The sequence below is a fragment of the Moschus berezovskii genome, chromosome 24, assembly GCF_049115385.1.
Source record: "Moschus berezovskii isolate FMDL1 chromosome 24, NW_MosBer_1.0, whole genome shotgun sequence".
In the NCBI taxonomy this organism is placed as follows: domain Eukaryota; kingdom Metazoa; phylum Chordata; class Mammalia; order Artiodactyla; family Moschidae; genus Moschus; species Moschus berezovskii.
Window position 1 is genome coordinate 15321957 of NC_142483.1, and position 17801 is coordinate 15339757.

The 17801-nt window shown below is 41.5% G+C and overlaps 1 protein-coding gene across 1 annotated transcript in view; it reads right to left on the reverse strand.

Moving 5' to 3' along the window:
* Positions 1–489: 489 nt before the first annotated feature.
* Positions 490–17801, reverse strand: part of LOC129547943 (ERC protein 2) — a 276497-nt gene continuing 259185 nt past the window's right edge. The window contains exons 10-11 of the mRNA XM_088831677.1: positions 11627–11787; positions 490–619 (exon numbers count right to left, since the gene is read on the reverse strand). Of these exons, the coding sequence (XP_088687803.1) occupies positions 490–619; positions 11627–11787 (291 nt within the window). The remainder of the gene's footprint in view (positions 620–11626; positions 11788–17801) is intronic.

A 17801-nucleotide genomic window follows, 5' to 3' on the forward strand; every position in this document is an offset into this window, starting at 1 on the left:
TTCAAATCCTAAAAGATGATGCTGTGAAAGTGCTGCACTCAATATGCCAGCAAATTTGGAAAACTCAGCAGTGGCCACAGGACTGGAAAAGGTCAGTCTTCACTCCAATCCCAAAGAAAGGCAATGCCAAAGCATGCTCAAACTACTGCACAATTGCAAAGTAATGCTCAAAATTGTCCAAGCCAGGCTTCAACAGGACATGAACCGTGAACTTCCAGATATTCAAGCTGGATTTAGAAAAGACAGAGGAACCAGAGATCAAATTGCCAACATCTGCTGGATCATCGAAGAAGCAAGAGAATTCCTGAAAAAACATCAGCTTCTTTACTGTTAGGCTATTCTGTGCATTGCAGGATTCTTAGTGGTGTCGCTGGTCTCTACACACTACCTGCCAGTAGCATCTCCCCTCTAGCTTATTATCTCCAGGCCTCACCAAATTCTCTGAGGGGGCAAAATTACTGCCAGGGTGAGAACTACTGCTTGAGAGAATCAGGAGCTATCAACCCGGTCATCTGAGTCCAGAGCCTTGTTTACGGTTGGAGGGTCAGGCTGGCCTCGGCTCACTTGGTTACCCTTGGCAGATTCGGGATGTGAACTTAAGTCCTGAGAGCCCTGCTCACTGCCCAGGTGAATTATCATTTCAGGACCTGATCTGTGACCCTGCTTGCAGTGCCCGCCCCTTGGCTTCTCTTCCTGGGATACAGCTGCCCCACCCCTTGCCTACTGGGGCTTAAGCTGCCAGTATCCCCCACATCCTTAGATCAAGCACTTAAAAAAATTCCTCCAAAAGGAAGCTGCTCTTGGATTAAAAGAAGGACGACAACTGCCCCCTTTGACTTGCCATACTTCAGGAGGTTGGAAAGCCTGTACAATTCTCTTTCCCTTTGTTAATGGTTGATCTTCCCAAGCCCCCATGGAGCTACTGCTGTGTGGATGGAGATAACATGAAGTGTAGTGCTTGGAATACTTTCAACTCTACAAATTCATGAGCATTTAGATTATTTAACTGCTGATTATGATTATTTAAGCTGAAAGATTATACTGCTCTAGCTCTGAAAATGTTTGTATTTCCACTAAAAACCAAGGGACCCATTTGACTGACATTTTTCACTATTAAAACTATACATCTAGTGCATGTTTCTGGCCAGAAGACAGTGTCTCCCCTATTTTGTTTTATGATAAGGAAGCTGAGTTCAAAGGCCTCCTCCAACTAGCTCTCTTCCTGCCTTCTCCCTCCCACCATCAACCTGGCTTGCTCTCCTGCCTCCCTAATTCAAGCTGGAAGAAGAACCTATGTGCCTGCTGCCATCCACTGTTTAATCAAAACTGGATCTCAGCATCACCAAAGAAAATTCTTATGATGACATCCTGTTCTTCACTAGGAGAAAGTGTGATACAAACTGTGGTTAAGATCATAGCCTGTAGTGTCAAACAGACTTGTATTTGAGTTCAGGTGTCTGAGCGTCAGTTTCTACATTTACACACTGGGGGTCATAAGACTCCCCATCTCAACGGAGGCAGCAGTCATATGCAGGTGAAGTAAATAGCCCCTGCTTGACATGTAATAAGTACTTAAGAACTGTTCACTGGTAATATTAATCTCATTACCCAAAGTCTGCATGAACTGAATAGTATATATGCCTGAGCTAGTTTAATCCTCTGAAAGCATTTTAATCAAAGATAGTACATTCCTTACGGCAAGGAGAGTGAAGGGGTCTTGATTCTACCTGACACACAATTTAACTACTGATTCTTCCTCTGTGATGATCTGTGAAACACATCTCTGCTTGGCTCATGCATTTCATATCTAAAGAGTTTTATGAAAACTAAATGCAATGTACACAAGTACAGGATAGATCCTGTTCTCGTGGTCCTATTGAGAGGACAGTGTCCTAGACCAAGCAGTCATTTTGGCTTTTGGCAAAAGTTTCTGCATTTCAAATAGAGTTCCTTAAGAGAAGAAACAAGATTCCAGTGTCTCCTAAATACTCCTTGGAAGGAAAGTTATGACCAACCTAGATAGTATATTAAAAAGCAGAGACATTACTTTGCCAACAAAGGTCCATCTAGTCAAGGCTATGGTTTTTCCCGTGGTCATGTATGGATGTGAGAGTTGGACTGTGAAGAAAGCTGATCGCCGAAGAATTGATGCTTTTGAACTGTGGTGTTGGAGAAGACTCTTGAGAGTCCCTTGGACTGCAAGGAGATCCAGCCAGTCCATTCTAAAGGAGATCAATCCTGGGTGTTCACTGGAAGGACTGATGCTAAAGCTGAAACTCCACTACTTTGGCCACCTCATGCGATGAGTTGACTCACTGGAAAAGACTCTGATGCTGGGAAAGATTGGGGGCGGGAGGAGAAGGGGACGACACAGAGTGAGATGGCTGGATGGCATCACCGACTCGATGGACATGAGTTTGAGTGTACTCCGGGAGTTGGTGATGGACAGGGAGGCCTGGAGTGCTGTGATTCATGGGGCCGCAAAGAGTTGGACACGACTGAGCGACTGAACTGAACTGAACTGACTGAAATATTCTTTAAGTTCCCGATCACTCATTTAGCAGAATGACCGTTAGAATTACACACTGAAAGAAACTGTGGAGATCACCCTTCTGCCCCTCCCTGGGGATGGGGATTCTCTCTATAGCACCCCTTCCCCCCAGGATTTGCTGACATACCTCAGAAACCACTTCAAAAGAGCACAGAGTTCCGACTGCTACAAAGCACTGTAGGAAGGCCTTCGTCTTCTTAAAGAATAACTGTGCTCAGGCACAATCATCTCAAGCAGTATAAATCAAGTCCATTTCTTTCCTCTCATGTCACTCCTTTAATAGTTGGAGGGAGAATGTGTCTCTTGGTCTTCTCTAGAATAACACCCCTCACCCATCAGCTATTCCAACCATGAACAGATTTTTCAGGTACCTCCCAATCTGTTCACTCACCACTGACTCTCCCATAGTTTACCAATGCTGGAACCCAGAAATGAACTCAAATACCTACTGGACACACATACACACAAGTAAATATCTGAGAGGAATGCTATCACTAAAGTGTAGTTGTAAAGTTATTTTTAAATATTCAGTGAGATAAAATATCAGTCGATTTTTTTTTTCCCCATACTTTGCTCATTTCAGCAAAGATGGCTAGTTGCCCCTAATACCTCTCCACCTCCTTCCTTCCTTGGTAGGAGACTCCCTGAGAGTTAGCCGGACATACACCACCCAGCTGAAGTCCACATTCTCCTGCTTTCTTGTATCTAAATGTGATCATCTGACTTAAACACTGATCAGTGTGCCCCTACCCCACTCTGGTTCTTGCACCTACTTAGAATGGAGAGATCTTTGTCCTTTGTGTCCACTTAGAACAGTGATTAGGTGAGTGCCTCTGGTTTAGAGCAGTCTTTGCAAGCAATGGATACTCGACAACTATTTATCAAATACATTGTTAAATGACTCAGATGTCAATGGATGGTATGGGCAGCTTAAATGGCAGGGAGTTCCCTTCTCCTGATGGCAGGAATGTGGATGGAATGGTTGGAACTGAGGCAAAAACCTTGCGTCATGAGGTACAGAGAAAAACATATGCAGAATCTCATATGCAGAGAGTAACAAAGCATCAAGACAGAAGGAGTGCCAGTCCCTGGTTACTACGCTGTTTGCATGAACCTCTGGAATGTGCAGTTTTCTGTTCCTTGAATCAAACTAATTAGACCATTCCACTATTCTAAAGTTATTTTCATTGTTGTTCAGTTTTATTTACCGACTTTATGTACATCAAGTCTTTTCTCTTTCACTAAAGGCCCTAAACCACCAACTCCAGGGTTACAAGAGAGAAACAGAAATCCTGAGTGATAAACAACTGCCCATCACGTGACTGTCTGCAGCTCAAACCACAATCATTGCTGAATGAGCAATTCTTCTCTCTGCCACCTGTCCTCAATCACTGAAGGTAACTTAGGAAGCTGAGAAAAGCTTCACTAGTATTTTAGCTCACTCAATTTACTTTTAGAACTAGCAGAAGACAAATAAGAACAGAGAGATTGGGATATTCCAGAACACATTAACATCAACTGGAAGTCACTCAGTTGTCTCTGACTCTTTGTGACCCCATGGACTGGAGCCCACCAGGCTCCTCTGTCCATGGAATTTCCCAGGCAAGAATCCTGGAGTGGGTTGCCATTCCCTTCTCCGGGGGATCTTCCGGACCCAGGAATCAAACCTGAATCTCCTGCATTGCAGGCAGATTCTTTACATCTGAGCCACCAGGGAACCCCAGCACATATTACCATAGTATTTAATATATATTTTAAATTGAACATGCCAAAGTTTTTCTAAATAACCATGGCTTACAGAGAAAATTGCACTGTAGCCCTCTCTCACCCCACACACAAAAAACTGTTCAAAATGTGAACCCAACTTGAATTTGAAGATGAGCTCAGGGTATGCTAATTACAGTGGGTTTGCCTAACATATGAATATGTCACACACCATGATACATATATGACCTTTGTGGCTTATAAATCAGTTTCTTATAAATGCATTATTTCATTCAATCCCCATAACTTCTCTTGCAACTGAGTTTATCAATTTTAAGTAACAGTTGCCTTCAAAACTCCTCTCCCAGGCTCCATTAATCCTGTCCAAATTGCCAGGCACTTAGGATTCCTTCCTAAAGAAATGTGATTTGTCTTTTCTCATGTTGGCACGAAGGAAAGAATAAATTGATTTTATCATTTTCTGCACCCTGCCTCTCCTTTGAAGGGTACTTACCTAATGAGTGGCTCTCTCAAAAGGGATCCTAGATCAAAGAGGCCAACAGGATAATGCCTTGGAATAAGCCTCTGTCTTACCTCACTGTAAACTTCCTAAAATAGCCCAGTGTATACAAAGGCTTCTGAGGCTATCTGGAGAAGATTCGAGAATGCAACAATACCCAGTAAATTAAGATGGATCTCACAGTGTCATCAGACGAGTTAAAGTATAGATGTCCCTTTAAAATCTTTACATTAAGTATGAGAAATCACCACAGAAAGTCTAAACTACACACTTCACATTATGTAACGTTTAACCAGCTCTCAAACCCCTTGTTCATTCAGCATTTAATACTAAATGGAACAGATCAGTTAGCCTGCCTGTCTGCCTATTAAATTACTATGCTAGTTTAAATTGTCTGAGTAAATGCACACAGATAGATTTTAAGCACAGTATCTCATGGCCTTCAATTCCTTTTAGCTACAGATATCAAATTCACCTGCCACAAATTAAATAATCGAGCTTTGGTTACTGGAATGTAAGCTCATTAACTGGCATTAATAAAACCAAACATATAGAATGATGTTCTTAATATTATTTTAATAAAATCCCTTTTAAATAGAAGCAAATGTAACAAAGACAAACCATTATGAAATGTTTTAGTAAGAGGTTTTAGATATTTTTTAAGTAAAAGAATAATCGTATACACAAGGGAAGGAGAATATTATGTTCTTCTATGAAAATGTATGGTTGCGAACCATTAGTTCCTTCTAGTGCGGGAATAATGACTGGCAGTTAGAATACTAACCAATGAAGATTAAACTGGAAAAAATACTTATTCGGGGGGAAGAAACCGCCACAAGAGAGAGTCAAAGACTCTCCTCTAGGCTCAGATCCTAGAAGGTTTCTCAGACTATAGGGAGTGACATGGCATTTCCCTCTTTACTCCCAAATAAACAGGAGGGTCCTTACCAATGGAAAGAGCTTTCTAAGTGGTATTCTAAACTTCTTTGTTTCCACAAGAAGCTACTTTATTCATCTAACTATTCATTTATTTGCTTATTTATTTGTCCATTCATTTCATTCACTAATTTTACGAAAATGCAAACTTGACAAGGGCACGCATTTTTGCTTGTCCAGCTATAGCAGTGGACATTCATTCCTCAAATACAGAATTTATAAAATATGGAAGTACGATTTAATTTTCTTTTATAAAATGAGCATTTGTAAGTGCTATACACCAAGTACATTTACACATTTGTAAATGTATACACCAAAATGCCACCACTGTCTATCTCTGTATGGTAGGACCATAAGTGATTTTCTTTTTGAAGTTTGAATGCCTACCATATGACATTGCTGGGAGAAATATCAATAACCTCAGATATGCAGATGACACCACCCTTATGGCAGAAAGTGAAGAGGAACTCAAAAGCCTCTTGAGGAAAGTGAAAGAGGAGAGTGAAAAGGTTGGCTTGAAGCTCAACATTCAGAAAACAAAGATCATGGCATCTGGTCCCATCACTTCATGGGAAATAGATGGGGAAACAGTGGAAACAGTGTCAGACTTTATTTTGGGGGGTTCTAAAATCACTGCAGATGCTGATTGCAGCCATGAAATTAAAAGACGCTTACTCCTTGGAAGGAAAGTTATGACCAACCTAGATAGTATATTAAAAAGCAGAGACATTATTTTGCCAACAAAGGTCCATCTAGTTAAGGCTATGGTTTTCCCAGTGGTCATGTATGGATGTGAGAGTTGGACTGTGAAGAAAGCTGATTGCCGAAGAATTGATGCTTTTGAACTGTGGTGCTGGAGAAGACTCTTGAGAGTCCCTTGGGCTGCAAGGAGATCCAGCCAGTCCATTCTAAAGGAGATCAATCCTGGGTGTTCACTGGAAGGACTGATGCTAAAGCTGAAACTCCAATACTTGGGCCACCTCATGTGACGGGTTGACTCACTGGAAAAGACTCTGATGCTGGGAAGGATTGGGGGCAGGAGAAGAAGGGGACAACAGAGAATGAGATGGCTGGATGGCATCACCGACTCGATGGACATGAGTTTGAGTGAACTCCGGGAGTTGGTGATGGACAGGGAGGCCTGGCGTGCTGTGATTCATGGGGTTGCAAAGAGTCGGACACGACTGAGTGACTGAACTGAACTGAACTGAACCATATGACAAGTTCTAGATATCCAATATTAAAAGGGAATTTCACTGTAAACAAATCAACCAACTCATTTAAAGAGAAGTCTTTAAATCAAGCAATATTTTCCTCACTCTAAATTCAGCCTAAATTTAAACTAAGAGGACAACTCCCTCCCTGGCCAAGAAAAATGGCAGGGAAAAATGAAGGTCAGTGTTGCACACATCCCAGAATGATAAAACACAAAGGAAAACTCTGGTTAAAAATTAAGCAGTTGGGTTAGGAGTGTGGCTATCAAAAGGCAGTGTGAGGGAGCCTTGTGATGATGGACAGTGCTACATCTTGACCATGGTGGTGGTTATACAGATGCATACGTGTGATAAAATTGTGTGTAACTAAATACACACACACACATGAGTACAGGCAAAACTGGAGAAATCTGAATAAAGTTGGTAAGCTATATCAATATCAATTTTCTGGCATAACACTGTGCTGTAATTATGCCAGATGGTACCACTGAGGGAAACAAGTGAAGCGTACAAGAGAATCCTTGGTACTATTTCTTATAACTACATATCAATCTGCAATTATTTGAAAATAAGCTAACAAATTGAAACAGCAGGATGCTTATCAAGACATTCTTTATATTAGCAAAATATTGGCACCAAGATAAGCCTCCGATAAAGGGAGAAATCTGTATGATAGTATGTCGGATAATTAAAAATAATACAATTCAATGTTTGCTGCACAGAGTGGTGTTTACCATTCAGCAAACAAAAGGATTTACAAAATACAAAATTACAATCTAATTTTGTTAAAAAAAAAAAGAGCATTTGCAAAGGTAGACATCAAAATGCAATTAGTATCTATCTCTGCATGTTAGGATCAGACACAATTTTGTTTCTTTTTAATTTTGCTCTTTCTTTTTTTCTCCTTTTAGGATGCACAGTATTACCTGAACAGATATAAAATAAAAATAAATTTATGAAAAATAAAAGGCTGCCTGTCCTGTAGACAGGGCTCAGCTGAAAACTATGTAGCTCTGAAACAAAAACCAAGACAAGTGGTAATGCTAGTTACATGCAAAGCTATTTCAGTTCCATATAAGGATGAAGGCTCTTGAAGCTACCTTCAAGAGCCGTGGAACATGAACCACCACCTTATGAGCCCATGGCTTCCAAGGCAAGTGATCTTCACCAAGACCTGTTGAATTCCGTATTAGGTGGACAGCAGTCTGGCTTACATAGGCTGGAAGGCTGCACCCAGCTGTTTTCCAATACTATAACTCTGTGTCATTTAATTTTGCAACAAATTTAACGGACACCATCTCTCATTTCAAAATCCCCTTTGTTTCAAAGTGCTTTTACATATGCTGCTGCTGCTGCTGCTGCTAAGTCACTTCAGTCGTGTCCGACTCTGTGTGACCCCATAGACGGAAGCCCACCAGGCTCCCCCGTCCCTGGGATTCTCCAGGCAAGAACACTGGAGTGGGTTGCCATTTCCTTCTCCAATGTGTGAAAGTGAAAAGTGAAAGTGAAGTCGCTCAGTCGCGTCTGACCCTTAGCGACCCCACGGACTGCAGCCTACCAGGCTCCTCCATCCATGGGATTTTCTAGGCAAGACTAGTTTATATTAATTTCAGCTCAGTATTTTTTTAAAAACCCTGTTACTGTAACAATTCTATGGAGTAGGTAGGGCAGGTAATATCAACCTCCAGGTCACCAAAGAAAGAAACCAAGGCAAGCAGAGAGTGACCTCCTTTAAGGTTGTGGCTGAGTTATGAGACATCTTGTTTCTCTTGATTCGTGGTCCTACCCCTCTTCCTAACGCCATTCGGCTTTTCCCATGCACCAGGATTTCCCAACCCTGGGTAGACTTGCCTAAAGCTGTTTGCACACTCGCCAGTCAGTGGAATGAAAACCAACAGTGGCACAGAGTGGTAGTGAACGCAGTGACACACCAGCTGACTGTTCACACTAACTAACACTGACTCAGTTAACATCCAATAACCAGTATGCCAACCCAGCTCAGTCAAGATTCACCAAACCGTTTGGTTGACTAGAACATCTGAAGAAGCTGGTAAATCTAATTGGGGTTCTCAGTCAATTTAACTGCCCTGCACCTGTATCCCCACCCATACTCCTGGGAAGAACCCTGTTAGTGGGGCTTCTGGGCCAGTTAAAGAGTGAATGAGGTTCATATTGGGCTTAATGAAGCAGAGCTTTGTTACTTTTACCAAAGGAATTAACAGAGGAATTTTCTATTTATTTTGCAGTGGCAGCAGATTAAGCACTTCGGCAATAATGTGGCAATTCACCAAAAGAGGTCTTAGTTAGGTGCTATCTGAAATCATGAAATTAAGTGGGAAAACATACACATGGAAAAGGTTTATATGTTTTAGAAAAATAAACCCAAATTTTAGACAAATGATACTCTTCACAAAGTATACTAAACAAATGACATATTTTCATTGGCTGATAGCGCCATTTACACACATATTTCATTTTCCATGTGCCAAGCCCTCCTCTGAGTGCTTCTCTTCACAACCACCCCACGAAAGTCATTACAGGAGGAAACCATAGGGTCAGCAATGTTAAGGTCATTTCCCCCCAAGTCACACAACCACCAAGTGGATGCAACAGGATTTCAACCCATCTCTGACAACTCCCAAACCAGCCTGCTTCACCATTACTTGTTCTCCCAAAACGCTGGAGGTATATGCTCTTTTTATAAACAGGAAATAATGAAAGTTTCCTTATAATGGCATAATAAATCACTCCAGGAGGTGTAGAGTTAACTTGGGAACAGCTGCAGAACAATGAGAGAAATTAGCCTGAATCTGACACACAGCAACACACAAGGAGGCAAAAGCTGGGTAAGTGAAAGAGAACAAATAAAGGCTGATGGAATCAATGTACTGGTATTATTAATAAATTACTGGTCACATCAATAAGTCACAAATGCTTGAAATACGTTTCTTCCTAAGTGCCTAAAATCCAGTTTCCAGCATTCAATCTATTCATTCCATCAATGAGCAATTACTGAGTACCAACCATATGCAGGCACTGTTCTAGGCAGGATGATTTCTGCAGTGATTCAAACAGACAAAAGTTCTGGACTTGGTGGAGTTGACATAACTGCATGAGAAAATGAGGTAGCAGAAACGGAGTCTGAACAGATTTTGGGTTTAATCCTGGCCAGATGTCCTTAAGCAAATTACTTGAAATCTCACTGAGTCTCAGTTCCCTCACCTCTAAACTGAGGATAATAATATCTGTTTTTCTTATATCATCTTTTATTAGGAAAAATGGGAGTTTATATGTGGAAAAAAACTACTTATTCTTTGGTCTAGGAGAAACTGAGGTAGTTGACAAGGAATAAAAATTTTGTCCTCATTATTAAATCCTTCAAAATATTTCATTCCATATTTTCCATGATCTAAGCTTTCTGGGTTTAATACTAACCATGTGTAAGACTTGCAGGGTCAGGGTAAGGTTATTCTTCCATACCTAGCCACCAATTTCAAAGTCTGTGTTACAGGCTTGCTGCTGCTGCTGCTAAGCCACTTCAGTCGTGTCCGACTCTGTGTGACCCCATAGACAGCAGCCCACCAGGCTCCCCCGTCCCTGGGATTCTCCAGGCAAGAACGCTGGAGTGGGTTGCCATTTCCTTCTCCAATGTGTGAAAGTGAAAAGTGAAAGTGAAGTCGCTCAGTCACGTCAGACCCTTAGCGACCCCATGGACTGCAGCCTACCAGGCTCCTCCGTCTATGGGATTTTCTAGGCAAGAGTACTAGAGTGGCTTAAGATGCTATAATTCTGTACATTTCCCCTTATTGTGAAAGGAGGCTGGATTTAAATCATACTTTAGTGATTATTTCATTTTAAGACTTACAGAGAGAGATGCTGCTGCTTGCCTAATTTTTTAGAAATAGATTCATAGCAATTGATTATCTCTAAAATCTTTGAGTAATTATCTTTACTATGTTCTTTCATGGTGATATTATTTCACTGTGAGAACGATATAAAAGCTAGGTGGAAGTGGGTGTGTCACAGGCCCACAGGAACAGCCATTGCCCTACAAGCAGTCACACTTTATTGATTAAATCAAAGAAAGACATTTGTTCCAGTCTCCTCCCTTACCCAACCCCCACCCCTGTCTAGTCTTTACCTACCCAACAAGATAGGGGGGCAGGGGCATTTCCAAGCCTGTTTTTATCAGCCCAGCAAATCAGAGTCCTGCTTTCTAAACAAAGAGGTGCCAACCTTGAGACTATGAAAGCCAACACAAGCCAGGCATTGTACACAAGTGAAAAGAATATAATTAGCAAAGTTATAGTCACAATTAGGAAATACCTCCTCAGAAAAGTTTCCATTTAACCCTGAGCAGGACTTCAATTACCATTATGCTTAACAAGGCCTCTGTCTCTTGGCCAGCTCAAACCTTTTCGACAGATCTAAGAATATTAGTGCCGTCCACAAAACACAGAGTTACAAAACCTTACGTTGGATTTTTTTCTTTTTTGAATAACAGATGTGAAAAATGTGCACACCGGGACATGGAAGCTGTAATTTGAGAAAATAGGAAGCGTAGTCACAGAAACAACTAGTCAAGTGTTAGCTAAATGATTCTTTCTCCAAACTCTTTCTTCCTCTTCTTTAGCATTCCCTGTCTCATCCCTACAGAGAAGTTAGAAAAGAAAGACTGAGAAAGCAAATATGGGCACTCACTTCATCTCCAGGATCTCCTCCAACTGTTTCCTCCTCTCCATCCGGAGGTTGGCCAAGTGTGCTTCTTTTTCAGCCAGGGACTGCTGCGTGGAGGCAAGGCGAGCCTTGGTGGCATCCAGTTCCTGTCTGGTCTTCTCCAGTGCATTCATCAGTTCTTCTATCTGAAAAGCGCATGGGACGCAGTGTGTTATTTCTCCTCCATTCAAGCTCAAGATGTACCTTGCATTCTGACAACAGACACAAAGGAATTAAAGCCATTCTTGAGCTGGGCATTGTATTCCGGTATCCATTCTTTGTTTGTCACTACTTAAAAATAAACATTTCAAACACAAGAAATGTCCAAATTTCTCCAAGGTCCTCATTCAGTTGGATTATCCAATAACTTTTATAGAAACTACTTAATGTATTTATTAGAACTGGAAGGTGAGTGACTTGACCCAATTTCAACCTGTGTTTGGCAAAAATCTCAGATACTGCCTCACAGTTGGCTGAAGGCAACACTCAAATGCACTTTGCCCGGCACAATATACTTTTGTGTGTAGGCCCCAGAGCATTCTGACAGGAAGCTACTCTACGTGTTTCAAATTCATTCATGTTTTAGCCTATCAAAGCCTTGTTTGGCAAAAGTGATTTGATGGCCAAGGGGCCTCAGGGGCCCCCCTTTCACCTCACCTCCCTGTTTCACATTCAGGAAGCAAGGTTTGGCCAAAGGTAAACAGAATCCCAGCCACAAAAGGTTCAAGTTTGGTTTGCCCCTGAAGTTTGAGAGGGTTCTAAACTTGAAATAAATGACATGTAACTTTTATAGGGTGCTAATACACCATAGAAATAAGCCAGACTATCAGATATCCAGGGTTTTCAGCTAGGTCCCAAAAAATTGGACCAGGGAGCCCCAAGGCAAGGCCTTATCCTTCCCAAACCATTGGAGACTTTTAAAAGCCAACACACAACAAAGAAGGCTGGTGTTTAATGGTTCTTTTCCAGAGCCTTCCGTGGAGCAAGCTGGTGAAATGCCATCCCTTGCACAGATGCAGGCTGCATCCACCCTGAGACTTAAAACCATGGTTCAGGAAGTTTCTAGACTCCAGAGCTGATGTTTGGGTTTCTAAGTCACCCCTTCCAGCTGAACTTGGCAGAATGGGATCATCTATCACTAAAGTCAACAGAACGCCCTTCAAAACGTGTCAATGACATGTTAAGTTCCAATTCATAAAGACTTTCTACACAATTTCTGCAGTTTTACATGGAATTTATTCAGAATAAGCACGATAGTTCACATCCAAGGTAAATTACAGGCTTTTAAAATTCAGAAAACCCTCCATTCTGCCCTGATAAAAAGAAGAAACTTGATGTCTTGATAAATAAAAGCCAAAACCAAAAACAGTTTTAAAAGCAAGGAATATAGAGCATAACCTAGGAAAGTCACAGAACTACACAGGGATAAACAGCATTATTTTTTAACACATAAAATTTAATATGCAAAATTTAAATATTAAAAAGCAATCAAACCTTTTAGTTTCTCATATAAGTTCATAAAATATCATAAATATAACTAGAAGCCCTTCTATAAATACTTGATGAGGCTGAAGCAGAAGTGTTTTTGTCTGTTTTACTCTAGATTTTATACATTCAATAGCAGTGTTGCTTTTTAAAAGATCAATATCATGGTCATTCCAAGCATCAACTCAGATACAGTCTGCCTGATCCTCTGCTTGGGATGGTCTGTGTCCTGACGACTCCCTTTCCTTTTGTAACTTATTAAAAAAATTCCAAATGTACCATCAATGTCAGAGAAGAGGGAGGGTGTCCAGGATTCTCACCTGCTGAATCTCTTATTAACTGAGCTGACCTGCTTGCAATCCACAGACAGAATGCTACTTTGTGGGTTTCCAAGTTCTTAGTTCACCTGCCATGTGACTGCTTACGGCAGATGCTAACTAGTTTTATATTAAACCAGCTTTAACAATTACACCTTAGATCACTGCCATTTCCAAGCAGAAGCATTTAAGAACTAGCAATCAACCACAGCCTTCCCTTTTCCTGGCCATAATGACTTCAGAAGCATGTTTCAGATGATGTCTCCTTCAGCCTGAGTCCCTGAGTGATCAGAATGAAGCTAAAGGCCAAACCACACCACATAAGCAAGGCAGCACCTTCATTGTGTTACAACATGAGATGAGAGGCCGTTACCTCCAGTGTAACTTGGACTGTCTTGACTGATGAACTGTCACACTCCTTATCAAGTGTCTCTAACACCTGCCTCCATCTCCCTACCGCTAGGTCCCTCTCATTAAGAGGACGCACTTTTTATTCTTGCCCTCCCAATCCTTGCAGGCCACCAATACCCTCCTTCTTGCTATATGTCTTTTTTTAATGTGTAGTTTGCACAGCTGAATGGTTCCCCAACTACTTCTCCTCACTGGAAGTAATATTTTAGCTGGCTATGTCTATGAAACTTGTGCCTTAAAAATGATCCGATTTGAAACATGTCTCCATAACTCACTACATGACTGACACAAGTTTCTTTATCTCTTTTGGCTTTGGGTTCTTTACCTGGAAACAGGAAATTATGCTGTTTATTTCTATTAGATGTTTGTGGGTATTATGTGGGATGACATAGCCTGTATATCATTTATTCTTCTTCTAATTAATATCAAGAAAATAACACTTTCTCTTAAAATAAGGTATACGCATATGGAATCCAAAAGACAGGAAATTTTTAAATGTTTTTTTTAAATATAAGAATAATGAAATTCTTTTTAGCTAAGATTACCCAAAGTACCACCACATGGAGATAAACACTGAACATTTTGTTTTAATTTCTCCATCTCTCTCTTACTCTTTTACATATTACATATAATTGAGATGCTATGTATAATTTTGTAAACTGTTTTATATATACATATATATATCATTAGCAAGCCCCCCTTCTTATTAGATAGCCTCTCTGAAACACAGTGTAATGGGTGAGTGGGACTATCCATTCCCCATTCACCTATAAGCCAACCTTTCCCTTGGGTTCTCAGAAGCTCTCCTTAGACTGAGAACTTACTTCCCCTGTTTCTTTTGCAAACTCTTCATCTTCCTGCATCCATAACTGGACCTTTCCCTTCATGACTCCGTCCCAGAGACATTTTCCTCATCCATGTGGCTTCTCAGAGGAGGACTGAGGTTTGTTTCCATAGCTCTCACCTCTATTCTGATACTTTTCCAAACTTCGTCTCCTTTTATTCACTTAACATCTTTTGCATACACTGAACCACTTGGTGATTACTTCCACTTAGATGTCACAGGATCACTTTGAATGCAGGATGATCCCTGCACACCTATCTAGATGAAATCCCTACCACCTACCCCAGCTCTCCGCACCTGCCATTCCCTAACACACTGGTGACACCTTAGTCCAGCGTCCTGAGCTTTCCTCAGTGACTCATGTTTAAGAACCACATTTGTGTCTTCCCTCTCTTTCCCCTTTGCTATCTCTTCATCATCAAGTCTATTTTGGAAACACTTCCTGAGACATCATCTTTTTCTATCACTACTTTTTACGTTTCCAGTTTGAATCCCTTCCCCTCCCACATTTCTGACAAGATTGAAAATAAGAGCGTGTGTTTGCACACGTGTGTCCCCAGCCTTTGTTCATACCCCAACCCTAAATAAGGACTTGGCTTTGCCTGATCAGCTTCTTCGCCGTCAGAGGTCTCTCTCAGCCAGGACTGTGCCTGGATTTTAGGAAATAGTAGAGTGATCCAGCAAAACTTAGTGCAAAGGTACAGTACTTTAAAGGGCAGGCTATGACAGTCTAGACTCGATGGACATGAGTTTGCGTGAACTCCGGGAGTTGGTGATGGACAGGGAGGCCTGGCGTGCTGTGGTTCATGGGGTTGCTAAGAGTCAGACACGACTGAGCGACTGAACTGAACTGAACTGAACTGAATGACAGTCTATAGGATAAAAAGTAGGAGATAGGAGTGAGAGAGGAGAGGAGTGGTGAGCCTCGAGACTGGATACACAGACGTTTTGTTTCGTTTTAAGGGCAGAATAAGATGACTGAGAAGGAAGAGAAAAGAGGAAGGGGGAAAAGTTGCTAGGTGTTATTCCTGGGGTCCCTTCAATGTTTTCCAAAGACACAGATTGAAGGTGAGACTTTCCTTTTGATTTTTTTCAGATATTTTGACTTTGTTTCTTTGGATATGACTTTGAACTGGGTGAGCCAAGATGTCTCGTGGGATTTATTCTTACAACTTGCCTCCCTACTTCCAGGAAAATATGCCTAAACCGTCAATATTTCATCAAAAGTATCACTGGTCTGGTTCCAACATCTCAAGGGGCTCCTGATTACCCACAGTTGTGGTCTTCGAACTCTATTCCCTAGACCACCGTGAGTTCCAAAAAGGCATCTGGAGGCTGATAAACAGATCAGTGGAGTGGGAGGAAGGGTGTGACTCAGCAGAGAGCTCCATCCACCGTCTCACACTCAAAGGGAGTTGTTCTACTTTGTCTTCTATACAGCATTTTGCTTAAAATTTAATTTGAATTTTTCAGTTTTAAATATTTTATATAAAATATATAAAATAAATATTTAATATATGTAAATATATAGGTATGTGTTTACATATAATTAAAATATTTTAAATATGGAGAATGGTTAAAATCATGGATTAAGAAACCAGACTGCACTAATAACACTTGCTTTGGGAAGGTGTCTGAGTTTCTTCATCTGTAACGATAATATGTCTCACTGGAATCACTTCAGGTATTAAACGAAGCAATGAAAGTAAAGCTCTTAGCATGGGGACTGGCAAATATGAAAACACAGGACATGCTTAACGGAAGAGATAGCACAGCATAGTGGTTGCAAACAGAACTGAGGAGCTAGCCTACCACTTACTATCTGTGTCCTTCTGAGTCAGTTATAAAAACTTTCTGAACCCAGCTTCCTTGTGATGTGGCAACTTAGCTAAAAGGAGTTTGGTGAAGATTCAGTGGGTTAATGTGTATGATACTAAGAACAATGCCCAAGTACTTGGTGCCATAGAAGCATCAGTTCTCACTAATACAGGTCCAATTTAAGTATTCAACCCATTTTATGTTTGCTTATTACTGAATTCAAGAGTCTGTGCTTGCTGTCACCTATCTTCAGCAACAACAACAACACACACACACACGCATGCACGCACACACCCCTGGACTACCCTATAGTGCTGTGCTGTGCTAAGTCGCTTCCACTGTGGCCGACTCTTTGCGACCCTATGGACCATAGCCTGCCAAGCTCCCCTGTCCAGGGGATTCTCCAGGCAAGAATACTGGAGTGGGTTGCCATGCCCTCCTCCAGGGGATCTTCCTGACCCAGGGATCGAGCCCACATCTCTTAAGTCTCCTGCACTGGCAGGCAGGTTCTTTACTACTGGTGCCACCTGGGAGGCCTGGACTATTCTATAGTGACCCCTTCAATTACTGAAATTGCCTCCTCTTTAAGGCTATGCCATAGAGCGCTGGCCTCCTTCATAGTGATATAAATCTGGAGCTCTGAAAACAGGCAGACCTGGATCAAGTTTGGTTTCCATCAGTACGACCTCTGTGACCTTAGGACAATCTAAACCCAATGCTTCCTAAACTCTGCCGCACATTTGAACCCTTTAGAAATATTTTTAAAATCCTGATGCCATAGTCACACTCCTACCAATTAAATTAAAACATCTGAGGGAAGTAGTTTAGCATTAGTACTTTATTTAAAAAGCAGGTGATTCTGAAGTGATTGCAAAGTGCAACCTATACTGGGAAGCCTGGACATTACTGACCTTTCTCTCAGCCCGAAGGTTCTCCTCTATAACATAGGGGGAGGAAACAGAAGTCACCACACAGGGTTGGCACAAGCATAAAGGGAGACAATACACCTTAAGCATCCAGCCCTCTCCGTCAGACATCCTGCAAGTGTCCAGGGCGTGACAGTTACTACTGTCCCAAGGCTGGGCTGTTGGTAGCATTACTTTCACCCAAGTGCCTTCAGCTGTTACCTTCTGCACCCGACTTTCTACCACCTCATCAAACACCATTTCACGTTTCTGCACAACCCTTTCATGTGTGTGCTTTGTTGCTACAACTGGATTGAAATCCTCAGAGGGCAAGGACCATGTCTCCGTTCTCTCTGGAAGGCCCTTCAGCCCCTGACATG